This window comes from Oncorhynchus mykiss, chromosome 18, assembly GCF_057628025.1.
Source record: "Oncorhynchus mykiss isolate SJ-2025 chromosome 18, ASM5762802v1, whole genome shotgun sequence".
Taxonomy (NCBI): domain Eukaryota; kingdom Metazoa; phylum Chordata; class Actinopteri; order Salmoniformes; family Salmonidae; genus Oncorhynchus; species Oncorhynchus mykiss.
In genome coordinates, this window is record NC_143039.1 from 57,419,779 (window position 1) to 57,447,383 (window position 27,605).

Consider the following 27,605-nt stretch of genomic DNA (forward strand, 5'->3'; position numbering starts at 1 on the left):
TCTTTTCCTCTATCCCTCTCTCTCCCTCTCTCTCTCTTTTCCTCTATCCCTCTCTCTCTCTTTTCCTCTATCCCTCTCTCTCCCTCTCTCTCTTTCCCCCTCCTTTCTTTTTTTTCTTGTTGTACTTTAAGCTTTGAAGTGTCTCACACCTGTTGCATTGCTCGGTCCCTGGTTTAGAGCTTAGCAGTGAGAGCTCTGGCTTTTTATTCACCCTCTGTCTCCATTTGACCTTTGACCTCAACAGATCACAGGGGGTCGCCCAGAGGTCAAGGCAGGGAGGGCGGCTTGGAGGATAGCTGCAGTCACATAACTGGTATGAACCATGAACCTCTGAACCAAACTCAAAGTGCCGTTCAGTGGTTCAAACCACGGTCCAGTTCCACACCCTGACACCTCTGGATAATCCCCTTTAGAAGCTGTGTCCCTTTAACAAATCTGTTTCAGTGGCTCTTCTAGCTGCAGTTTGATTGATTCCCCCTACTGGGAGACACTTTCGCACTTGATATGTGTCATCTTGAAGACTGACTAGACAGACTGTTTCCCTGTGAGTTTTCAGCACCACCCCCCCACCTCTCAGCACCCCATGACCTCAGTCTGCCGGCCGTTTCCCTCGGTCTCTCTCCTAATCAAAACACACTTTCGCACTTGATATGTGTCATCTTGAAGACTGACTAGACAGACTGTTTCCCTGTGAGTTTTCAGCACCACCCCCCCACCTCTCAGCACCCCATGACCTCAGTCTGCCGGCCGTTTCCCTCGGTCTCTCTCCTAATCAAAACAGACCAGCAGCACAAGTAGAACTTTTTCCTCGTCTTTCTCTAGACAATACATACAGTTAGATGACTGTTTTTTTTATTGTTTCTATCTTCTCTTCCAGTTAGTGTTTAAAGAATTGAATTAAATGTGTACTACAGCCTACAGCCAGTGCTGTTCCCTCTCTCCCTCCCACCACAAAGCCGCTTCTAATTTGGAGTACTTTGGGTGAACTTTGACCGTTTCCTATTGACTCTTTTTCTCCTCCCGCCTGGTGTATGTGAGCTGTTTGTCTGTGTGTGTGTGTATGTGCGCTGTTTGTCTGTGTGTGTGTGTGTGTGTATGTGAGCTGTGTGTGTGTGTGTGTGTGCGTGTGCGTGTGCGTGTGCGTGTGTGTGTGTGTGTGTGTGTGTGTGTGTGTGTGTGTGCGTGCTATGTGCTCCATGCTCCTGCCAGTAACCCAGAGGAAGAAGGGGAGAAAAACACTTCCAGCTTCGCTGAACTGCCAGCGGAGAGGTGGAGTTGTGAAGGGAACGGGCGCTAAAAGGCTGGACTGTGGTATTGGCAGGACAGTTGATGCACTGTGCGTACAATACGGCGCTGTAGTGTCTACTAGCGATAGTAACCTGCTGTCTCTTTCTACCTGTTTATTCTCTCTCCGTTTGTTGAAGGTAGGGTTGTTGTAAATGGATCGCTGCAGTATAACAGTCATTTGGACATAACTGTGGTCTCATGATTACAGGGTATAAACAGTCCATGTCCTGATTCCATGTCATTGTGATATCATTATACTGTGTGTGTGTGTGTGTGCGTGTGCGTGTGCGTGTGTGTGTGTGTGTGCGTGCGTGTGTGTGTGTGTGTGTGTGTGTGTGGGGAACAGATCTTGCCTTAGGTACCTCCCTCCTAGCCATCTGTGAGGTGTGTGGACGTCACAGATTGTTTTCTTTTCATGTCACTGGTCATCTAGCTATCTGACCCTCAGTGTGGGGACAATGTGGTGAACAGGGGGTAGGGACAGGTGGACACAGTGAGGATAGACATGGTTGATTGGCCCACAAATTATTTTTAACTGACCTATAGGACCCTCCTCACTTCTAAAGCGTTCTTCTTCTACTTCTTCTACTTCTACTTCTTCTTCTACTTCTACTTATTTTACTTTGTCTACTTCTTCTACTTATTCTACTTCTACTTCTTCTACTTTTATTTCTTCTACTTCTACTTCTTCTACTTCTTCTACTTCTTCTTCTTTTACTTCGTCTACTTCTTCTACTTCTTCTACTTCTTCTACTTTTATTTCTTCTACTTCTACTTCTTCTACTTTTATTTCTTCTACTTCTACTTCTTCTACTTCTTCTACTTCTTCTTCTACTTCTTCTTTTACTTCGTCTACTTCTTCTACTTCTTCTACTTCTACTTCTTCTACTTCTACTTCTTCTACTTTTATTTCTTCTACTTCTACTTCTTCTACTTTTATTTCTTCTACTTCTACTTCTTCTACTTCTTCTACTTCTTCTTCTACTTCTTCTTTTACTTCGTCTACTTCTTCTACTTCTTCTACTTCTACTTCTTCTACTTCTTCTACTTTTATTTCTTCTACTTCTACTTCTTCTACTTTTATTTCTTCTACTTCTACTTCTTCTACTTCTTCTACTTCTTCTTCTACTTCTTCTTTTACTTCGTCTACTTCTTCTACTTCTTCTACTTCTACTTCTTCTACTTCTTCTACTTCTTCTACTTCTACTTCTTCTACTTTTATTTCTTCTACTTCTACTTCTTCTACTTCTTCTACTTCTTCTTCTACTTCTTCTTCTTTTTCTTGGGGCGGCAGGTAGCCTAGTGGTTAGAGCGTTGGCCCAGTAACCAGTAACCCTCTGTCGTTCTGCCCCTGAACAAGGCAGTTAACCCACTGTTCCCTGGCTGTCATTGTAAATAAGAATTTGTTCTTAACTGACTTGCCTAGTTAAATAAAGGTTAATTAAATCTTCTTCTTCACCACCACCCACAGCAAGCCATAGCCATAACAAGGCTCCTTCCTAACTCAGCCTCTGTGTTTTCCATTAGTCTTTCCCCTCATTCAGAGATCGCCCTCCCTTCCTCCTCCTCCAGGCTGGGTGTGTTTTCCTGGCTGACCCTGCTGGCTGGTTCAGCAGGGGGTTAAGAGTTCAGCAGAATAAGCTTTGAGATGTTTTTTTCATACACACACACACAATCACATGCAAACACACACACACAGACACACACTGCTCCCACCCCTTGGCTCGCCTGGTCTGTCGCTGGTCTGTAGTCTCTGTAATGGTGCTGGTGTATAGCTATGTTAACATGCGGTCAGTCAGTTTGCTGCAGAGCCAACGCCAGAAAATGGAGCAAAGGCTCCCCAGCGCCCGATATGGCCTATACATCGCTCTAGACACACAGTTACACACACAGTTACACACACACACACACACACACACACACACACACACACACACACACACACACACACACACACACACACACACACACACACACACACACACACACACCACCAAAGCGGGGAAATGCATCTGCCTTTATGTGCCCCATCTGTCTGCAGGTAGCCACACTTCCAGAACCAACCATGAGTTTCAAATGGGCCGCGCCGGCAGAATTGTGTTGTTTGTGTGTGTGTGTGTGTGTCTACTGCTCTCCCTCTTTCCCATGTGTAATGATCCAAGGCATTGGAAACACTCTGAAGGTCTATTCTATCAGTTCCAATGTGTTGTATTCTACACAACATCTAGTAGCATCTGTAGTGTTCAGTACTGTATCAGCTGAGAGGACATTTCTACCATGGTCGTTGTGCCACAGCTCCCTGATGTGAACACACCACAGCTCCCTGATGTGAACACACCACAGCTCCCTGATGTGAACACACCACAGCTCACTGATGTGAACACACCACAGCTCCCTGATGTGAACACGCCACAGCTCCCTGATGTGAACACACCACAGCTCACTGATGTGAACACACCACAGCTCCCTGATGTGAACACGCCACAGCTCCCTGATGTGAACACACCACAGCTCACTGATGTGAACACACCACAGCTCCCTGATGTGAACACACCACAGCTCCCTGATGTGAACACACCACAGCTCACTGATGTGAACACACCACAGCTCACTGATGTGAACACACCACAGCTCCCTGATGTGAACACACCACAGCTCACTGATGTGAACACACCACAGCTCACTGATGTGAACACACCACAGCTCACTGATGTGAACACACCACAGCTCCCTGATGTGAACACGCCACAGCTCACTGATGTGAACACGCCACAGCTCACTGATGTGAACACGCCACAGCTCCCTGATGTGAACACACCACAGCTCCCTGATGTGAACACACCACACTCCCTGATGTGAACACACCACAGCTCACTGATGTGAACACGCCACAGCTCCCTGATGTGAACACACCACAGCTCACTGATGTGAACACACCACAGCTCACTGATGTGAACACACCACAGCTCCCTGATGTGAACACACCACAGCTCACTGATGTGAACACACCACAGCTCACTGATGTGAACACACCACAGCTCACTGATGTGAACACACCACAGCTCCCTGATGTGAACACGCCACAGCTCACTGATGTGAACACGCCACAGCTCACTGATGTGAACACGCCACAGCTCCCTGATGTGAACACACCACAGCTCCCTGATGTGAACACACCACACTCCCTGATGTGAACACACCACAGCTCACTGATGTGAACACGCCACAGCTCACTGATGTGAACACACCACACTCCCTGATGTGAACACACCACAGCTCCCTGATGTGAACACACCACAGCTCCCTGATGTGAACACACCACAGCTCACTGATGTGAACACACCACAGCTCACTGATGTGAACACACCACAGCTCCCTGATGTGAACACACCACAGCTCCCTGATGTGAACACACCACACTCCCTGATGTGAACACACCACAGCTCACTGATGTGAACACGCCACAGCTCCCTGATGTGAACACACCACACTCCCTGATGTGAACACACCACAGCTCCCTGATGTGAACACACCACAGCTCACTGATGTGAACACACCACAGCTCACTGATGTGAACACGCCACAGCTCCCTGATGTGAACACACCACACTCCCTGATGTGAACACACCACAGCTCCCTGATGTGAACACACCACAGCTCCCTGATGTGAACACACCACAGCTCACTGATGTGAACACGCCACAGCTCCCTGATGTGAACACGCCAGCTTGTTTTACATATTACATGTCATATTCCATGTGATACATGTCCCTTGATGTCGCCATCCACACACACACACATGCACGCACGCACACACACACACACACACACACACACACACACACACACACACACACACACACACACACACACACACACATACACACCTTTACATATTACATCTGATACAACATATGATACAGATCCCCCCACTGTCTCTGGCCCTGCACGGCTTGTCTCTTACATATTAAAGTGGTGGATCGTATCTCCCTCTCTGTGACAGTGTGTGTGTATGTGTGTGTGTAATCTGTAGTCTGCGGCTTCAGACGACACACTGCATTTTGTAGGCTATAGTGAGCTAGTTCACACACACACACACACATACCCCTTTTTCTCCACAATCTTGTGATATCCAACAGTCTTGTCTCATCGCTGCAACTCCTGTATGAACTCGGGAGAGGCGAAGGTCGAAAGCCGTGCGTCCTCCAAAACACAACCCAACCAAACCGCACTGCCCACTTAACCCGGAAACCAGCCGCACCAATGTATCGGAGGAAACACCGTACACCTGGCGACCGAGTCAGCGTGCACTGCGCCTGGCCCGCCACATGAGTCACTAGTGCGCAATAGGACAAGGACATCCCTGCCAGCCAAACCCTCCTGTAACCAGGACGACGCTGAGCCAATTGTGTGCCGCCCCATGGGTCTCCCGGTCGCAGCCGGCTGCAACAGAGCCTGGATTCGAACCCAGAATCTCTAGTGGCACAGCTAGCACTCCGATGCAGTGCCTTAGACCACTGCACCACTCAGGAGGCCTGAGAGAGAGAACATTAATGCAAGTTGACTGTTTTAATTGATTTACGCTCAAGTGATTTAATGACTATTTGGACTAACATACAGTCAGTGAACAAGCACTATTGAAATCCTAAAGATCCATCCGCGATGTGTGCCTAGTACGATATTGATTACTATCAGCATCAAACTGCATACAGATGATAGCAAAGTGACTCACTCCAACTGACTAGCTAGTTGCACTAGTTTCTGTTTGCTTTGGGATTTGATTGACAAATAACAAGTCTGTTTGATTCACCAGAGGGGAAGCAAAGGTCACTGTGAATCATGCAGTAGCACTAATATTCACCATCATGGCAGTTCTACACACGCTGTCCTTTAACACCACAAAGAGATTGGCAATATTCTGTAACAGTTAAACAAACACACAGAAACACACACACACATACACACACAATGAGTCAATTTGACCAATTTTTGACCAATCTACTGTAATGTGTCAAATTGACCCAGGACACCTTTTTGAACATAGTAAGTTGAACCTCAGGGGAATTCTGCATGGGGTCAAGGGTCAGGAACAGATCACGGGGTTTCTCTCTAATAGATGTATAATTGAGCTTGAGCTGATGAAGTATGGAATAATGTAATCTAATCAACCAACCAACCAACAGTACTCTGATCTGCTCTGCTCCATGTAGATAGATCTATAGATGGGCAGGCCCTGGACAAGCCACATATATTCCTGAGTAGGGTTGCAGAATTCTGGGAATTTTCAATACGTTTTCTGATTTCTCTAAATCCCAGTTGGAGGATTCCCGGAAACGGGGAGGAATAAGCAGGAAATCCGAATTCCTCCACCCAGGATTTCTGGAAAACCAGGGAATTTATTGAATGTTTTGCAACCCTACTCCAGAGCTATATGGGAGCAAGGCGCTGGATAAATTGGTTGCTGGTAGGCTATAACATGATGTCATCACAGCCTATTTCCACTCTAATATAAAAAAATGTATCAACCTTTTAACCTTTGTGTTTAAACTCAGTCAAGCCACAGGTGGACTTTTCAAAACCTATTAGAAAGAAACCCACTGGCAAGAAACCCACCCACTCTGAATGACCGCTGTATCAGTAAGGCCAAATATGTAGTTCTGAGAACTCATTCCAGGATTCTGGAGGTTCTATATCAAGTCATTAAATATCACAATGTTATGTTTCCGTTCCAATAACATCAAAATAGAAATAAAGTGGCCACTCAGACCCACTGTTGGATGAGTATGTGGACATAGTAATTGTATGCCAAAGATTTGCAACTGTCTTCCCTGATTTCAGTTAATTCAGTACCTTTAGTTCACTCACTCAGGAAATGAGTTTTGAATGCCCTATCATTACCACGTATCCTGTCCCATACTAAAACCTGAATCATCTTCTTCATTACGCAATTTTTCTTCCAATTGGGAATAAAGAACTACTACATCTTCTTCATTATCTTCTTCTGTTGTGTCTCTGTAGCCATCGAGACCCAGAGCACCAGTTCTGAGGAGCTGGTCCCAAGTCCCCCGTCCCCCCTGCCCCCGCCCCGCGTCTACAAGCCCTGCTTCGTGTGCCAGGACAAGTCCTCGGGGTACCACTATGGTGTCAGCGCCTGCGAGGGCTGCAAGGTAAGACATACACACCAAAACCAGCAACATACACACCAAAACCAGCAACATTCACACCAAAACCAGCAACATACACACAAAAACCAGCAATATACACACCAAAACCATCTACATACACACCAAAACCATCAACGTACACACCAAAACCAGCAACATTCACACCAAAACTAGCAACAAACACACCCAAACTATCAACATACACACCAACACTATCAACATACACACCAAAACCATCAACATTCACACCAAAACCAGCAACATTCACACCAAAACCAGCAACATTCATACCAAAACCAGCAACATTCACACAAAACCAACAACATACACACCAAAACCATCAACATTCACACCAAAACCAGCAGACCTCTCGAGCCAGATGTTTTCCTCACAACTTGACCTAACCAGAAATGAAGGTCACCTCGTGAGGAAAAACCTCTGATTGATTTTGTCCACAGTCTATCAATGCAGCTGTACCTGACTGTGCATACTGGATTTACCAGTGTACTGTACGTACAGAACATACAACCCGTTGGTTCAAACTCCAGTCCAGTGAGGCTGCAGGAGAGAGATAATGAAGATGCGTAATCTTCATTATCTCTCTCCTGCTGCAATTGGAATGCTGGAATCTCAGGAATCCTTTGGAGTTTAGGCCTGGGGGGAGGAGGGGGTGAATAAGACACTATAAGCCCCAGTGTGACCCCGTACCTACAGCCCTGTGACCTGCGAATACCACCTAGAGTCAGACATACTGCAAGTATATACAGTACCATGGAGGTATAGTTAAGCAATAAGGTCCGAGGGGGTGTGGTATATGGCGAATATACCACAGCTAAGGGCAGTTCGCATGCACGATGCAACGCGGAGTGCCTGGACACAGCCCTTAGCCGTGCTATATTGGCAATATATCACAAACCCACGAGGAGCCTTATTGCTATTGTTGCTTATTGCTGATATACGGTCTGATATACCATTGCTTTCAGCCAATCAGAATGCAGGGCTCAAACCACCGTTTATAACAGACCATATACCACGGGGATGACAAAACATGTATTTTTACTGCTCTAATTACTTTGATAACCAGTTTATAACAGCAATAAGGCACCTCAGGGGTTTGTGGTATATGGATCAAAATATACCATGGCTAAGGGCTGTATCCGGGCACTACAATTTGCGTGGTGCGTAAGAACAGCCCTTAGCCATGGTATATTGGCCATATACCACACATCCTCGGGTCTTATTGCTTAATTAGAACCTAGCTACAGAAATATGGGGAAGTCAATAGAAAACACTAACAAATGCATACGATCACACACACTTCAATAGAAAACACACTCAAACACTTGCGCCTGCACGCACACACACCAAACATAACTATTTAATTAGGCCAAACACATTCCTTCTACTACTGCACCCTGACTGGACTGCAGATGGTATTCCTTCATTTCTGTCTCTCTCCGCTGAGTGGCTGGTAGCAGGATGTAAAAATAGCAGAATTCATGCTAGAATAGCTTTGATTTCTGTGACATCTTTCCTCGGAAGGGATTAGACCAGGGATTATGCTTTTTCTGTGTTGTATTCCTCTCCATGGCGAGGGCATTGTTGTCATGGGGTGTGAGGGCCGAGCCCCTCCATTGGACAGAGTCAATTGAGCGTGCTCGTTCTCTCAAATCAAATCCAATAAAATGTTATTGGTCACATACACATGTTTAGCAGATGTTATTGCGGGTGTAGCGAAATGCTATGTTTCTAGCTCCAACAGTGCAGTAATATCTAACAATTTCACAAGAATACACACGATACACACAAATCTAAAGTAAATTAATGGAATTAAGAATATATAAATATTTGGATGAGCAATGTCGAAGCTGCATAGACTAAGATACAGCAGAGTAGAATAGAATACAGTATATACAGTGCCTTGCGAAAGTATTCGGCCCCCTTGAACTTTGCGACCTTTTGCCACATTTCAGGCTTCAAACATAAAGATATAAAACTGTATTTTTTTGTGAAGAATCAACAACAAGTGGGACACAAGCATGAAGTGGAACAACATTTATTGGATATTTCAAACTTTTTTAACAAATCAAAAACTGAAAAATTGGGCGTGCAAAATTATTCAGCCCCCTTAAGTTAATACTTTGTAGCGCCACCTTTTGCTGTGATTACAGCTGTAAGTCGCTTGGGGTATGTCTCTATCAGTTTTGCACATCGAGAGACTGACATTTTTTCCCATTCCTCCTTGCAAAACAGCTCGAGCTCAGTGAGGTTGGATGGAGAGCATTTGTGAACAGCAGTTTTCAGTTCTTTCCACAGATTCTCGATTGGATTCAGGTCTGGACTTTGACTTGGCCATTCTAACACCTGGATATGTTTATTTTTGAACCATTCCATTGTAGATTTTGCTTTATGTTTTGGATCATTGTCTTGTTGGAAGACAAATCTTCGTCCCAGTCTCAGGTCTTTAGCAGATTCCATCAGGTTTTCTTCCAGAATGGTCCTGTATTTGGCTCCATCCATCTTCCCATCAATTTTAACCATCTTCCCTGTCCCTGCTGAAGAAAAGCAGGCCCAAACCATGATGCTGCCACCACCATGTTTGACAGTGGGGATGGTGTGTTCAGGGTGATGAGCTGTGTTGCTTTTACGCCAAACATAACGTTTTGCATTGTTGCCAAAAAGTTCAATTTTGGTTTCATCTGACCAGAGCACCTTCTTCCACATGTTTGGTGTGTCTCCCAGGTGGCTTGTGGCAAACTTTAAACGACACTTTTTATGGATATCTTTAAGAAATGGCTTTCTTCTTGCCACTCTTCCATAAAGGCCAGATTTGTGCAATATACGACTGATTGTTGTCCTATGGACAGAGTCTCCCACCTCAGCTGTAGATCTCTGCAGTTCATCCAGAGTGATCATGGGCCTCTTGGCTGCATCTCTGATCAGTCTTCTCCTTATATGAGCTGAAAGTTTAGAGGGACGGCCAGGTCTTGGTAGATTTGCAGTGGTCTGATACTCCTTCCATTTCAATATTATCGCTTGCACAGTGCTTCTTGGGATGTTTAAAGCTTGGGAAATCTTTTTGTATCCAAATCCGGGTTTAAACTTCTTCACAACAGTATCTCGGACCTGCCTGGTGTGTTCCTTGTTCTTCATGATGCTCTCTGCGCTTTTAACGGACCTCTGAGACTATCACAGTGCAGGTGCATTTATACGGAGACTTGATTACACACAGGTGGATTGTATTTATCATCATTAGTCATTTAGGTCAACATTGGATCACTCACTGAACTTCTGGAGAGAGTTTGCTGCACTGAAAGTAAAGGGGCTGAATAATTTTGCACGCCCAATTTTTCAGTTTTTGATTTGTTAAAAAAGTTTGAAATATCCAATAAATGTCGTTCCACTTCATGATTGTGTCCCACTTGTTGTTGATTCTTCACAAAAAAAGCCTGAAATGTGGCAAAAGGTCGCAAAGTTCAAGGGGGCCGAATACTTTCGCAAGGCACTGTACATATGAGATGAGTAATGCAAAATATGTTAAAATTATTAAAGTGACTAGTGTTCCATTATTAAAGTAGCCAGTGATTTCAAGTCTATGTATATAGGGCAGCAGCCTCTAAGGTGCTACTGATGGCTATTTAACAGTCTGATGGCCTTGAGCTAGAAGCTGTTTTTCAGTCTCTCAATCCCAGCTTTGATGCACCTGTACTGACCTCTCCTTCTGGATGATAGCGGTGTGAACAGGCAGTAGCTTGGGTGGTTGTTGTCCTCGATGATCTTTTTGGCCTTCCTGTGACATCGGGTGCTGTAGGTGTCCTGGAGGGCAGGTAGTTTGCCCACAATGATGCGTTGGGCAGACCTCACCACCCATTTCAATTTGTCAGTGATGTGTACGCCGAGGAAGCTTTCCACCTTCTCTACTGCGGTCCCGTCGATGTGGATAGGGGGGTGCACCCTCTGCTGTTTCCTGAAGTCCACAATCAGCTCCTTTGTTTTGTTAATGTTGAGTGAGAGGTTATTTTCCTGGCACCACTCTCCCAGGGCCCTCACCTCCTCCATGTAGGCTGTCTCATCATTGTTGGTAATCAGGCCTACTACTGTTGTGTCGTCTGCAAACTTGATGTTTGAGTTGGAGGCGTGCGTGGCCACGCAGTCATGGGTGAACAGGGAGTACAGGAGGGTATTTAGCACGCACTCTTGTGGGGCCTCTGTGTTGAGGATCAGCGAAGTAGCGGTGTGTTTCCTACCTTCACCGCCTGGGGACGGCCCGTCAGGAAGTCCAGGACCCAGTTGCACAGGGCTGGGTTCAGACCCAGGGCCCAGAGCTTGATGATGAGCTTGGAGGGTACAACGGTGTTGAATGCTGCTCTATAGTCAATGAACAGCATTCTTACATAGGTATTCCTTTTGGCCAGATGGGATAGGGCAGTGTGCAGTGCGATGGCGATTGCATCGTCTGTGGATCTATTGGGGTGGTAAGAAAATAGTAGTGCGTCTAGGGTGTCAGGTAAGGTAGAGGTGATATGATCCTTAATTAGCGTCTCAAATCACTTCATAATGACAGAAGTGAGTGCTACGGGTAGTCATTTAGTTCAGTTACCTTTGCTTTCTTGGGTACAGGAACAGTGGACATCTTGAAGCAAGTGGGGACAGCAGACTGGGATAGGGAGAGATTGAATATGTCCGTAAACACTCCAGCCCACTGATCTGCACATGCTCTGAGGACGTGGGAGGAGAAAAATGGAGTCGTGATCAGATTTGCCGAAGGGTGGGGGAGAGGCTTGTAGGCATTTCGAAAAGTTGAGGAGCAGTGTTCCAATGTTTTTCCAGAATGAGTACTACAGTCAATGTGTTGGTAGAACTTCTGTTAAAATCCCTAGCTACAATAAATACGTCCTTAGGATATGTGGTTTCCAGTTTGCATAAAGTCCAGTGTAGATCTTTGAAGGCCATCGTAGTATTGGCTTGAGGGGGAATATACACGGCTGTGACTATAACCAAAGATAATTCTATTGGGTGGTAAAACGGTTGGCATTTGATTGTGAGGTATTCTAGATCAGGTGAACAAAAGGACTTGAGTTTCTGTATGTCACAATATCACAATCACACCATGAGTAGTTAATCATGAAACATACACCCGCCGTTATTCTTCCCAGAGAGTTCTCTATTCCTGTATGGGTGAAATACTGAGAACCCAGCTGGCTGTATGGACGGGGACAGTATATCCAGAGAGAGCCATGTTCCCATGAAACAGAGTATGTTACAATCCCTGCTGTCTTTCTGAAAGGAGATCCTCGCCATGAGCTCATCTATTTTATTATCCAGAGACTGAACATGAGCGTGTAATATACTCAGAAGCTGTGTATGGTGTGCACGCCTCCTGAGTCAGACTAGAAGTCTTCACTGAATACCTCTTCTCCGCCAGTGGTGTTTTGGACTGGTCCAAAACAAAGGAAACAATTCGGGAAAGTTGTATTCCTGGTCGTGATGCTGGTGAGTTACCGCCTCGCTCTGATATTCAAAAGTTATTTCCGGCTGTATGTAATAACACAAAAATATTTCAGGCCCAGTAATGTAAGAAATAACACATAACAAAAATAAAATACTGCAAAGTTGCTTAGGAGCTAGAAGCAGAGCTGCCATATCTGTCGGTGCCATGTCCATCTCAATGTGTCTACTCTGGTTTAATAAAGGATACAAAATATACATGCCTGTTGAATTCCCCTTGAAAATAAATGCCCTTAGATACACCCTTTTGTCACGCTGCGCATCGGTCATTAGTCGACTACCCTGAATTAGAGGTTGACCGATTAATCGGAATGGCCGATAATTTTATTTAATCTTTATTTTACTAGGCAAGTCAGTTAAGAACACTTTTTTTTTTTAAATGACGACCTCGGTTAACTGCCTTGTTCAGGGGCAGAATGACAGATGTTTACCTTGTCAGCTCAGTGATTCAATCTTGCAACCTTACGGTTAACTAGTCCAATGCTCTAACCACCTGCCTCACGAGGAGCCCGCCAGTTACGCGAATGCAGTAAGAAGCCAAGGTAAGTTGCTAGCTAGCATTAAACTTAATCATTATCACTAGTTATAACTACACATGGTTGATGATATTACTAGTTTATCAAGCGTGTCCTGCGTTGCATATAATCGATGCAGTGCGCATTCGCGAAAAAAGGACTGTCGTTCCTCTAACGTCTACCTAACCATAAACACCAATGCTTTTCTTAAAATCAATACACAGAAGTATATATTTTTAAACCTGCATATTTAATAATATTTTTAAACCTGCATATTTAATTATGACATAACATTGAAGCTTGTGCAATGTAACAGGAATATTTAGACATAATACGGAATGGTTCCGTATTTCACTAAAAGAATAAACGTCTTGTTTTTGAGATGATAGTTTCCGGATTCAACCATATTAATGACCTAAGGCTCGTATTTCTGTGTGTTATTATGTTAGAATTAAGTCTATGATTTGATAGAGCAGTCTGACTGAGCGATGGTAGGCACCAGCAGGCTTTGTTTTTGCATTATTTATGTGTGGCTAAATTTATTTCATTGATGTATTATATTAAGTTAAAATAAGTGTTCATTCAGTATTGTTGTAATTGTCATTATTACAAATACATGGAAAAAAATCGGCCGATTAATCGGTATCGGGCTTTTTTTGTCCTCCAATAATCGGTATCGGCGTTGAAAAATTCGACCTCTACTCTGAATACATATACATGTAATGAGAGAGATGAGAGAGAAACACCAGCAGATGAGGAAGAGAGACACAAGAAGAGGAAACAAAGACTACGGCAGATGTGATCCGAGTCTTTTAGACTGTTTTCAAGGCAGAACAACCTCAACTCATTTACATCATCTGACACCAGCAACGATCGCCTTTGTTTGATATCTGGAGGAAAGCTGATTTGAATTGGTAAATCAGTGAGCAGACATATGGGCTTCCATAAGTACATGCATATGCAGTAGTAGTGGTGCGCTAGGGGGGTTACTTGTTATGGGTATTCGGTGAAAGTCAAGACGTCTCAAACCAAAGGCAGCCTCCTCTACTGTTCAGAAGTGACAGTTGTGTCCTACACCTTTGTGACATCACCCCTCTGGGGGTTCTGTAACTGTTCCCACAGAGAGCGATGAGGACCAACTCAACACAGCACACAGCATTGAACCAGACCTGGGTCAAATACCTTTGAGTACTTGAAACACTGAAACTTGAAACAAAAACAAAAAAGCTTCAAACCACACATTTTCTTAGAGTTTGCACTTTGGGGAACTATTCTGATGGTTCCATAGTGGGGAAACCAGATAAAGAGTAACTTTAAGTATTTGAAAGTGTACCAGTCAATAGTTTGGACACACCTACTCATTATAGGTTTTTTCTTTATTTTGACTATTTTCTACATTGTAGAATAATAGTGAAGACATCAAAACTATGAAATAACACTCATGGAATCATGTTGTAACCAAAAAAGTGTTAAACAAATCCAAATATATTTTAGATTTTAGATTCTTCAAAGTAGCTTGATTACAGCTTTGCACACTCTTGGCATTCTCTCAACTAGCTTCACCTGGAATGCTTTTCCAACTGTCTTGAAGGAGTTCCCACATATGCTGAGCACTTGTTGGCAGCTTTTCCTTCACTCAGCTGTCCAACACATCCCAAAATATCTCAATTGAGTTGAGGTTGGGTGTTTGTGGAGGTCAAGTCATCTGATGCAGCACTCCGTCACTCTCCTTCTTGGTCAAATAGCCCGTACACAGCCCTCACACAGAGGTGTGTTGGGTCATTGTACTGTTGAAAAAAAAATGATATTCCCACTAAGCGCAAACCAGATGGAATGGCATATCTCTGCAGAATGCAGACAGTGTCACCAGAAAAGCACCATCACAACTCCTCTTCCATGCTTCACGGTGGGAACCACATATGCAGAGATCATCCGGCTACTTTTAAGAATCTAAAATGCGTCTCACAAAGACACGGCGGTTGGAACCAAAAATCTCAAATTTGGACTCATCAGACCAAAGGACAGGTTTCTACCGGTCTACTGTCCATAGCCCAAGCAAGTCTCTTCTTATTATTGGTGTCCTTTAGTAGTGGTTTCTTTGCAGCAATTTTACCATGAAGGCCTGATTCACGCAGTCTCCTCTGAACAGTTGATGTTGAGATGTGTCTGTTACTTGAACTCTGTGAAGCATTTATTTGGACTGCAATTTCTGAGGCTGGTAACTCAAATGAACTTATCCTCTGCATCAGAGGTAACTCTGGGTCTTCCTTTCCTGTGGCGGTCCTCATGAGAGCCAGTTTCATCATAGCGCTTGATGGTTTTTGCGACTGCACTTAAAGAAACTTTAAAAGTTCTTGAAATTTCTCGTATTGACTGACCATTTCTTAAAGTAATGATGGACTGTCATACAGAAACTCAAGTCCTCTTTGCTTATTTGGGCTGTTCTTGCCATAATATGGACTTGGTCTTTTACCAAATAGGGCTATCTTCTGTGTACCGCTCCTACCTTGTCACAACACAACTGATTGTCTCAAACGCATTAAGAAGGACAGAAATTCCACAAATTAACTTTTACCAAGGCACACCTGTTAATTGAAATGCAATCCAGGTGATTACCTCATGAAGCTGATTGAGAGAATGCCAAGAGTGAGCAAAGCTGTCATTAAGGCTAAAGGTGGCTTCTTTGAAGAATCTAAAATCACAAATATATTTTGATTTGTTTTACACTTTTTGGCTACTACATGATTCTATATGTGTTATTTCATAGTTTTGATGTCTTCACTATTATTATACAATGTAGAAAATAGTAAAAAAATAAGAAAAACCCTGGAATGAGTAGTTGTGTCCAAACTTTTGACTGGTACGGTAGGTATTTTACTTATACCTGTAGAGCACAAACTTTAGGCCATAATCAACATAGTGTAGCAGAGTTCCCAAGTCCAATAGACCGTTCTGAAGTCCCAGGACCTCTTTCGCCTACAAACCCATCCATAAAAATCATATTGTCTGCTCTCCGTCAATAGAACAGATTGATTCACTGCCTCTGAAAAAAGAAGAATAACCTATAGTTAAGAGAAGAAGAACAGAAGAATACACTATAGGGCTTAGATACATAGAGAAAGCTTTACTTTGTGGCCCAAATTTAGTTCAGTGTACAGCGCAGGAGGCTGGTGGTGTACAGTAAGGATAACAACAACAACAAAAAACTTTTGAATCTAGAAGGACATCACATAACATGTGGTAGAGAACCACAATCCCGTCATCTCTGGCCTCAATTTAGGATATTGGCTTTTGTGAATGTCCATGACAACGGCTATAGATTTTTCAAGTAGACTCAAGTATCTCTATGGCTATAAAAACGACGGCTTTTATAGGTTTGACCTTATTTTCATTTTTGGGCTGTCTGAAAAGCTTCCAGCTTAATTTAAAAAGGATAGATAATCTTTGTCTGTTCAGTGTATTGTGCAAGCATGATTTAATTACAAAGTTCACAGAGCATTCTATCCTTGTGATAAAACCTTTCAAGTTCTGCGACTCAACTAGTGAGTCTGCATGTCTACAGTAGAGGTCTCAAATAAATAATGAAACATGTTCAATTTGGCTTAAATAATGCAGAAATAAAGTTTTGGAGAAAGTAAAAGTGCAATATGTGCCATGTAAAAAAGCTAACGTTTAAGTGCCTTGCTCAGAATATGAGAACATATGAAAGCTGGTGGTTCCTTTTAACATGAGTCTTCAATATTCCTAGGTAAGAAGTTTAGGTTGTAGTTGTTATAGGAATTATAGGTCTATTTCTCTCTATACCATTTGTATGTTCTTATAGACACTTTAGTATTGCCAGTGTAGTATAGCTTCCGTCCCTCTCCTCGCCCCTACCTGGACTCGAACCAGGAACACAACGACAACAGCCATCCTCGAAGCATCGTTATCCATCGTTCCACAAAAGCCATGGCCCTTGTAGTGCAAGGGGAACCACTACTCCAAGTCTCAGAGCAAGTGATGTCACCGATTGAAACACTATTAGTGCGCACCCCGCTAACTAGCTAGCCATTTCACATCGGTTACACCAGCCTAACCTCGGGAGTGGATAGGCTTGAAGTCATAAACAGATCAATGCTTGAAGCACAGCGAAGAGCTGCTGGAAAAACGCATCAAAGTGCTGTTTGAATGAATGCGTACAAGCCTGCTGCTGCCTACCATCGCTCAGTCAGACTGCTCTATCAAATATCAAATCATAGACTTAATTATAACACACAGAAATACGAGCCTTTTGGTCATTAATATGGTCGAATATAGTCGAAACTATCATTTTGAAAACAAAACGTTTATTCTTTCATTGAAATACGGATGTAACGGCTGATTTCCTCCTCTTCGTCTGAAGAATAAACTGAACACTAAAATACAAAAACAATAAACGTGAACAAACCGAAACAGTACTGTGTGGCGACAAACACAGACACAGAAACAAACACCCACAAACCAACAGTGAAACCCAGGCTACCTAAATATGGTTCTCAATCAGGGACAACAATAAACAGCTGCCTCTGATTGAGGACCATATCAGGCCAAACATAGAAATAGAAAAACATAGAAAAACACACATAGACTGCCCACCCCAACTCACGCCCTGACCATACTAAATAAAGACAAAACAAAGGAAATAAAGGTCAGAACGTGACAGTACCCCCCCCCCCCCCCAAAGGTGTGGACTCCGGCCGCAAAACCTGAACCTATAGGGGAGGGTCTGTGTGGGCGTCTGTCCGCAGTGCCGGTTCTAGCGCTGGCCGTGGACCCCACTTCTCCATAGTTCTAATGCGCCTCTTCGTCTCTAGCAGCTCTGGACAGGCGGGAGACTCTAACAGCTCTGGACAGACGGGAGACTCTAGCAGCTCTGGACAGACGGGAGACTCTAGCAGCTCTGGACAGACGGGAGACTCTAGCAGCTCTGGACAGACGGAAGACTCTAGCAGCTTTGGACAGACGGGAGACTCTAGCAGCTCTGGACAGACGGGAGACTCTAGCAGCTCTGGACAGACGGGAGACTCTAGCACCTCTGGACAGACGGAAGACTCTAGCAGCTTTGGACAGACGGGAGACTCTAGCAGCTCTGGACAGACGGGAGACTCTAGCAGCTCTGGACAGACGGGAGACTCTAGCAGCTCTGGACAGATGGGAGACTCTAGCAGCTCTGGACAGACCAAGGTTGCCAGGTGCACGGTGTTTCCTCCGACACATTGGTGTGACTGGCTTCCGGGTTGGATGTGCGCTGTGTTAAGAAGCAGTGCGGCTTGGTTGGGTTGTGTATCGGAGGACGCATGACTTTCAACCTTCGTCTCTCCCGAGCCCGTACGGGAGTTGTAGTGATGAGACAAGATAGTAGCTACTAAAAAGCAATTGGATACCACGAAATTGGGGAGAAAAAAAAAGAAAGAGAAACCGTATTTCATCCCTGCAGGTGCGACACAAAACGCAGAAATAAAATATAATTCATGCCTTACCTTTGACAAGCTTCTTTCGTTGGCACTCCAATATGTCCCATAAACATCACAAATGGTCCTTTTGTTTGATTAATTCCGTCGATATACAGTGCCTTGCGAAAGTATTCGGCCCCCTTGAACTTTGCAACCTTTTGCCACATTTCAGGCTTCAAACATAAAGATATAAAATTGTATTTTTTTGTGAAGAATCAACAACAAGTGGGACACAATCATGAAGTGGAACGACATTTATTGGATATTTCAAACTTTTTTAACAAATCAAAAACTGAAAAATTGGGCGTGCAAAATTATTCAGCCCCTTTACTTTCAGTGCAGCAAACTCTCCCCAGAAGTTCAGTGAGGATCTCTGAATGATCCAATGTTGACCTAAATGACTAATGATGATAAATACAATCCACCTGTGTGTAATCAAGTCTCCGTATAAATGCACCTGCACTGTGATAGTCTCAGAGGTCCGTTAAAAGCGCAGAGAGCATCATGAAGAACAAGGAACACACCAGGCAGGTCCGAGATACTGTTGTGAAGAAGTTTAAAGCCGGATTTGGATACAAAAATATTTCCCAAGCTTTAAACATCCCAAGGAGCACTGTGCAAGCGATAATATTGAAATGGAAGGAGTATCAGACCACTGCAAATCTACCAAGACCTGGCCGTCCCTCTAAACTTTCAGCTCATACAAGGAGAAGACTGATCAGAGATGCAGCCAAGAGGACCATGATCACTCTGGATGAACTGCAGAGATATACAGCTGAGGTGGGAGACTCTGTCCATAGGACAACAATCAGTCGTATATTGCACAAATCTGGCCTTTATGGAAGAGTGGCAAGAAGAAAGCCATTTCTTAAAGATATTCATAAAAAGTGTTGTTTAAAGTTTGCCACAAGCCACCTGGGAGACACACCAAACATGTGGAAGAAGGTGCTCTGGTCAGATGAAACCAAAATTGAACTTTTTGGCAACAATGCAAAACGTTATGTTTGGCGTAAAAGCAACACAGCTCATCACCCTGAACACACCATCCCCACTGTCAAACATGGTGGTGGCAGCATCATGGTTTGGGCCTGCTTTTCTTCAGCAGGGACAGGGAAGATGGTTAAAATTGATGGGAAGATGGATGGAGCCAAATACAGGACCATTCTGGAAGAAAACCTGATGGAGTCTGCAAAAGACCTGAGACTGGGACGGAGATTTGTCTTCCAACAAGACAATGATCCAAAACATAAAGCAAAATCTACAATGGAATGGTTCAAAAATAAACATATCCAGGTGTTAGAATGGCCAAGTCAAAGTCCAGACCTGAATCCAATCGAGAATCTGTGGAAAGAACTGAAAACTGCTGTTCACAAATGCTCTCCATCCAACCTCACTGAGCTTGAGCTGTTTTGCAAGGAGGAATGGGAAAAAATGTCAGTCTCTCGATGTGAGAAACTGATAGAGACATACCCCAAGCGAGTTACAGCTGTAATCGCAGCAAAAGGTGGAGCTACAAAGTATTAACTTAAGGGGGATGAATAATTTTGCACGCCCAATTTTTCAGTTTTTGATTTGTTAAAAAAGTTTGAAATATCCAATAAATGTCGTTCCACTTCATGATTGTGTCCCACTTGTTGTTGATTCTTCACAAAAAAATACAGTTTTATATCTTTATGTTTGAAGCCTGAAATGTGGCAAAAGGTCGCAAAGTTCAAGGGGGCCGAATACTTTCGCAAGGCACTGTATATCCAAAATGTCCATTTATTTGGCGCTTTTGATCCAGAAAAACACCGGTTCCAACTTGCTCAACGTGACTACAAAATTTCTCAAAGGTTACCTGTAAACTTTGCCAAAACATTTCAAACTACTTTTGTAATACAACTTTAGGTATTTTTAACCTAAATAATCGATACAATTGAAGACGGGATGATCTGTGTTCAATACAGGAAGAAAACAAACTGAAGCTAGCTTTCTGGTCACGCTTCTCTATCTAACAGTACACTTCAAGTGACCCTCGTTCAAGATGGCCGTACTTCTTCAATTCACAAAGGAATAACCTCAACCATTTTCTAAAGACTGTTGACATCCAGTGAAAAGAGAGTGACCTCAAAACAAAACAAAATCTGAATGGTTTGTCCTTGGGGTTTCGCCTGCTAAATATGTTCTGTTATACTCACAGGCATGATTCAAACAGTTTTTTCTATCCAAATCTACTAATATGCATATCTTATCTCCTGGGGATGAGTAGCAGGCAGTTGAATTTGGGCATGCATTTCATCCGGACGTGAAAATACTGACCCCTGTCACCAAGAAGTTAACTGACTTGCCCAGTTAAATAAAGGTGTAAAAAAAAAAATAGGCCAAATCAGTGTCCAAAAATACAGATTTCCGATTGTTATGAAAACTTGAAATCGGCCCTAATTAATCGGCCATTCCGATTAATCGGCCAATCTCTAGTATACAGCAAAACATCTGGTTAACAATACAAAGTAGTAACCTAAATCTGCCCTCTATTGTAGCGAACAAATCAGAGGTTGGGTGAGGTGTAAAGATAGTTCATATAATCAACAAGAAGCAAAATAATACATGACGTATAAGGTGTGTTCTGTGATGACGTAACCTTCCACGGCGTGGCATTATTTTCCAGAGAACGCATGAGTTGATTATCCCATGGCTATAATGTTTTTTATATCTAAAAAATATGTACCCCCTTTTTCTCCCCAATTTCATGGTATCCAATTGTTAGTAGTTACTGTCTTGTCGCTACAACTCCCGTACGGGCTCGGGAGAGACGAAGGTTGCGAGCCATGCGTCCTCCGAAACACAACCCAACCAAGCCGCACTGCTTCTTAACACAGCGCGCATCCAACCCGGAAGCCAGCTGCACCAATGTGTCAGAGGAAACACTGTACACCTAGCGACCTGGTTAGCGTGCACTGCGCCCGGCCCCCCACAGGAGTCGCTAGTGCGCGATGAGACAAGGATGTCCCTACCGGCCAAACCCTCACTATACCGGACAACGCTAGGCCAGTTGTGCGTCGCCCCATGGACCTCCCGGTCACGTCCGGCTGTGACAGAGCCTGGGCTCGAACCCAGAGTCTCTGGTGGCACAGCTAGCACTGCGATGCAGTGCCTTAGACCACTGCGCCACCCGGGAGGCCTCGTGGCTATCATTTAAACATATTTGCCACTAGAACGGTATTAATTTTCCAGAAGAAATGTGATAGCATCCACTGAAGTAGCTAGCAAGTTTACTAGCTAGCAAGATAGCTACAGTAGTTGCCTTGGTAACCAAATAAACAAACTTGCTACTGTAGCTTAGCTAAACAATCCTAGCTTGATTTTATGAAAATGTGATTAAACAATGCCAATAATGTTGTCATTTCGACAATTGCTTTCAAAAGCAGCTCAAAAATAGAACATGTAAGAATGGACTTCATAGCCATTGAATTATACCTTGCAATTATACCCTGCGTTATATGGAATTATACAACGGGTGGGTCTAATCCTGAATGCTGATTGGTTAAAACCGCATTCCAGCCAGTGTCTATTCCACAAGTTACCACCGGCTAAATCTATGATGTTAAAATCCCTATTTACTCTGTGCAATCCACTGTCTCATCAGCCCAGCCAGGCAATTTCTAAACTTGATCTCCACTATAAAAACCATCTAGACGTTATATCACATTTCTTTTAGACTAACATTTCGTTTTCAACAGCGGAGATTTGTATAAACCTTGCTGTCTGTCTCTCCGACATTTGTAACATTGTTTCAATATTCAATCTCCAGCTGTCCCATAGTAATGAACGTGTAGGGAATCGGCATGAGACAGACAGACAGGCAGCTTTTCTCAGCCAAATAAATAAATGTCACTAGAAAACAGCTTAAACAAACGCAAATGCAGCTACTTTGCTATTATTTGACGTGACTGTAAGTTAGCCGTAGTTGGCTAGCTAGCAAGCAAGGGATAAGAATGTTGCCAGCCAGTATGGCAATAGAACATATAGAACGAACGACTGAGTCGCGTCTATAGATACAGAATAAAAAGACTGAACGACTGGGTCGCGTCTCTGTCAACCAAACCGATAGAATGACCAGCCGGCTTGGGTAGCAACTCTAGATTTGTGTCGGGACTATATCTTGTGGAGGGATGAAATAGTATGAATCAATTAATCAAAATAACTTTTTGAATGAAAATATGTCAATCATTATTTGAATATGTTGGTAACCCGTTGTATGAAAGTGATAATGCCCTCGAAGGCGGTGTTTGGAGGATATATTGGCATGGTTTGCCGGTCCTCGACTTCGTCTCAGGCCTAACAACACCCGTGCCAATATATCCTCCAAACACCGGGCTTTGAGGGCATTATCACTTAAATAATGCACGCTCTAGAATGCCCTTAAAGCCAATCAGAAACAAGTATTCAACAATGTGTCCTAATTATATTTCTATGAGGTAAGGATTATATTATATCACTTAACCCCACTTAATAACATGTCTAGAATGTTCACTCCAATGTTCCGCCCCAACATTCTGATTCAGTGTTCCGCCACAGGGATGGAACCTTTTAACATGTTGCCATATCTGACAGTTCCTTGGCAGGGATGTGAATTGGTTTGGAATGAACCCTTTTCCTCTCTGTTCCAGTCTTTTCTTCTCCTTAGTTCCGTAGCATTCTGCATAACAGGATTGGTTTGATTGAACCAGTTTGATGAGCAGAGAGATGTAGAGCAGTAGTTTTCAACCTGTGGTCTGCGAGGGTTACTGCAGGTGGTCCGCAAATTTGTATTTTTTGTATGATTTTTTTCCTTCTTCCAAGAATAATAACAGTTGGGGGTATTAAGGGTATTATAAGCAATTTTACGTTACTTTTCACAATGCAAATTGTTAATACTAATATTAACAATAGGCTTTTACATTCAGTGATCAAATGTACTCTAAATTTGACCACCAAGATATTTAATGTAAAACAATTCTGTGATTCCGGGATGGTGGTCTTCGAGACCTTTTGACGGTAATTTGGTGGTGCCCAGAACAGACGATTGGGAACCGCTGAGTTAGAGGTAGACAACATACACTCTGGATGACACACACACACGCATGCACTCACACACACACACAGTGTGCTGCTCCAGTCTCCCCTGGTCTCCCAGGGTCCAGCTTGTCCTCTATGTGTTTTTAATGTCTTTATTTACCTCCAGCTGTCTGATGGTAATGTCAGGGAATGATCTAAAGACAGTTCACTTCAGAGGGAGTGGGAGAGGGGAGAGAGAGAGGGAGGGGGGGAGAAAGAGAGGGGGGGAGAAAGAGAGGGGGGAGAGAGAGAGAGAGGGGAGAGGGAGCGAAAGAGACAGGAGGGCAGAGAAAAGGAAGGGAGAGAGGACATGGAGCTGTGTAGTCCTCAGTCTAAACTACCCTCAGAGCAGGACAGAAGCTGCTAACACACACACACACACACACACGCACACACACACGCAAACGTAAACACACACATGTTCAGATACACACACACACACATACAAACACACGCAAACGTAAACACACACATGTTCAGATACACACACACACACTGCTAACACACAGTCCGTAATGTGATTTGTCAATGTTCTACAACATGAAAGTGCTTCATAGAGGCAGAAATCAAAAGCAGGAGGTCAATGTGGCTCAGCACACAGAGAAAATTGATCTGATTATGTTAAAGGATGAAGGGATGCCATTTTCTCTTCCTTTTTCCTTTTGAAATCCCTCGTTCCCCTAGTTGAGTTGTTTTGTCTCTTTTGTTAGTGGATTATTATGTGTTACTTCAAGTGTACTTTAAGTCGATTATCTGCCTGTCTGTCTTTGTCTAGGTGTGTGTGTGTGTGTGTGTGTGTGTGTGTGTGTGTGTGTGTGTGTGTGTGTGTGTGTGTGTGAGTGTGTGTGTGAGTGAGTGAGTGAGTGAGTGAGTGAGTGAGTGAGTGAGTGTGTGTGTGTGTGTGTGTGTGTGTGTGTGAGTGTGAGTGAGTGAGTGAGTGAGTGAGTGAGTGAGTGAGTGAGTTGGAAAGTTTGAAGAACAATCTATTGAAATGAAGTGTGTGATTTGATACTGGAGTGGAAATGAGGAGTTTCCTTTTCTACTGAGAGGTGAGATTTGATTCTGCAGACTGTATTTCCTTGGTTTATTTGAATAACTCGGTGAATGATTTACCTGTTGGATTTACATAGGAGTTTTAGATTAGTTCATTGTTTGACAATGCTTTCAACTAAACTGAAATACAAAAAAACACAAAAAGGTAGCTTGTGTAATGCAAAAAAGGAAGAGTATAAAGTAATGAGATGAAATGCATGTAACTAGTCTTTCAATCACTGTACGCAAATGTCTAAATGTAATCCTCATCTAAATTCTTTGTTCAATTTTCCCTTCACAAATACAGATATAGTGTCTTAATTTGACATAGTGGTGTCATAGCAAATGAATCCTGCAGCTGCAGAATTTGAACGTTTAGTCCATAATGTTGCCTGGTGTTTAGGATATTATATAAGCTGGTCAAAAGTAGGCTGCATGAAAAGTGAAATACTGTTCATTTAATCGTGTGTTAGTGCAGGTTTTCTGTGGGTTTATGTAAATCACGAAGCTCATCTGCATTTCCTGCAGTGCAGGAAAATCATTCTCAGCAACTAAAGATCCTACATCTGTACATTATTCACAATCTCACTGCTGTGTTCCTGCGTATATAATGACAGTCTTCCAGCGTACAACTCATCAGGCCTGTTAACATGCATCCTGTGTCTGAAATATAGTCAGACAGGAGTTGCCCCCGGCCTCTGTCTCTGCCTAGGGGAGATGAGAACACAACACTACTGTCTGACTGTCAGAGAGTTGGAGAACAGTTCAAAAGACACTCCACTACGTTGGTATTCTTGAATACTGCACAATCAATCACACACACACACACACACACACACACACACACGCACGCACGCATGCACACACACACACACACAACCACACATAGACACACACACACACACACACACACACACACACACACACACACACACACATAGACACACACACACACACACACACACACACACACACACACACACACACACACACACACACACACACACATAGACACACACACACACACACACACACACACACACACACACACATAGACACACACACACACACACACACACACACACATAGACACACACACACACACACACACAAACACACACACGCATTCACACAAAGGAACCAGTTTTCCTGATGTGTCTGTCTACCCCAGCTGGCAGTCATCATAGCTCCAATTCTAATAATAGTCATTACACTCAGAAACAGAGAACATGACCCAGATGAGCCTGTATGTGTGTGTGTGCGTGTGTGTGTGTCCATGCATGCATGCGTACGCTTTGTGTGTGTGTGTGCGTGTGTGTGGTATGTGTGTGTGTGTGTGTGTGTGTGTGTCCACGCATAAGTATGTATGGTGTGTGTGTGTGCATGTGTGTGGTATGTGTGTGTGTGTGTGTGTGTGTGTGTGTCCACGCATAAGTGTGTATGGTGTGTGTGTGTGTGTGCATGTGTCCATGCATGCATGTGTATGCTTTGTGTGTGTGTGTGTGCGTGTGTGTGGTATGTGTGTGTGTGTCCACGCATAAGTATGTATGGTGTGTGTGTGTGTGTGCGTGTGTGCATGTGTCCATGCACGCGTGCGTATGCTTTGTGTGTGTGCGTATGGTATGTGTGTGTGTGTGTGTGTCTGGGTTGGTTCTTCTATCCTTGTGGGGACCTAAAATTTCCATAAGTCCCCACAAGGATAGTAAAACAAGGAAAAATGATCCCTCGTGGGTACATTTCCTACATCCCCATGAGGACAAAGGCTCATTTAAGCTTAGTGATTAGGTTAAGGGTTAGGGTTACAATTAGTGTTAGTGGTTAGGTGAAGGGTTAGGGTTACAATTATAGTTAGTGTAAGGGGTTAGTGGTTAGGTTGAGGGTTAGGAGTTAAGTATAGGGTTAGGGTTAGGGTTAGGGTTAGTGGTTAGGTTGAGGGTTAGGAGTTAAGTATAGGGTTTGGGTTAAGGTTAGGGTTAGGGTTAGGAGTTAAGTATAGGGTTAAGGTTATGGGTTAGGGTTAGGGTTAGGAGTTAAGTATAGGGTTAGGGTTAGGGTTAGGGTTAGGAGTTAAGTATAGGGTTAAGGTTATGGGATGAGGGTTAGGGTTTGGGTTAGGGTTAGAAGTTAAGTATAGGGTTAAGGTTATGGGATGAGGGTTAGGGTTAGGGTTAGGGTTAGGAGTTAAGTATAGGGTTAAGGTTATGGGTTAGGGTTAGGGTTAGGAGTTAAGTATAGGGTTAAGGTTATGGGATGAGGGTTAGGGTTAGGGTTAGGGTTAGGAGTTAAGTATAGGGTTAAGGTTATGGGATGAGGGTTAGGGTTAGGGTTAGGGTTAGGAGTTAAGTATAGGGTTAAGGTTATGGGATGAGGGTTAGGGTTAGGGTTAGGGTTAGGAGTTAAGTATAGGGTTAAGGTTATGGGTTAGGGTTAGGGTTAGGAGTTAAGTATAGGGTTAAGGTTATGGGATGAGGGTTAGGGTTAGGGTTAGGAGTTAAGTATAGGGTTAAGGTTATGGGATGAGGGTTAGGGTTAGGGTTAGGAGTTAAGTATAG

General features: G+C 43.6%; 1 protein-coding gene across 1 annotated transcript in view; it reads left to right on the forward strand.

Annotated features, from left to right (window-relative positions):
- The window catches only part of LOC110496841 (retinoic acid receptor alpha-A), a 131,948-nt gene that overhangs the window by 12,114 nt on the left and 92,229 nt on the right, over positions 1-27,605 (forward strand). The window contains exon 2 of the mRNA XM_036953008.2: positions 7,306-7,454. Coding sequence (XP_036808903.1) covers positions 7,306-7,454 — 149 coding nt within the window. The remainder of the gene's footprint in view (positions 1-7,305; positions 7,455-27,605) is intronic.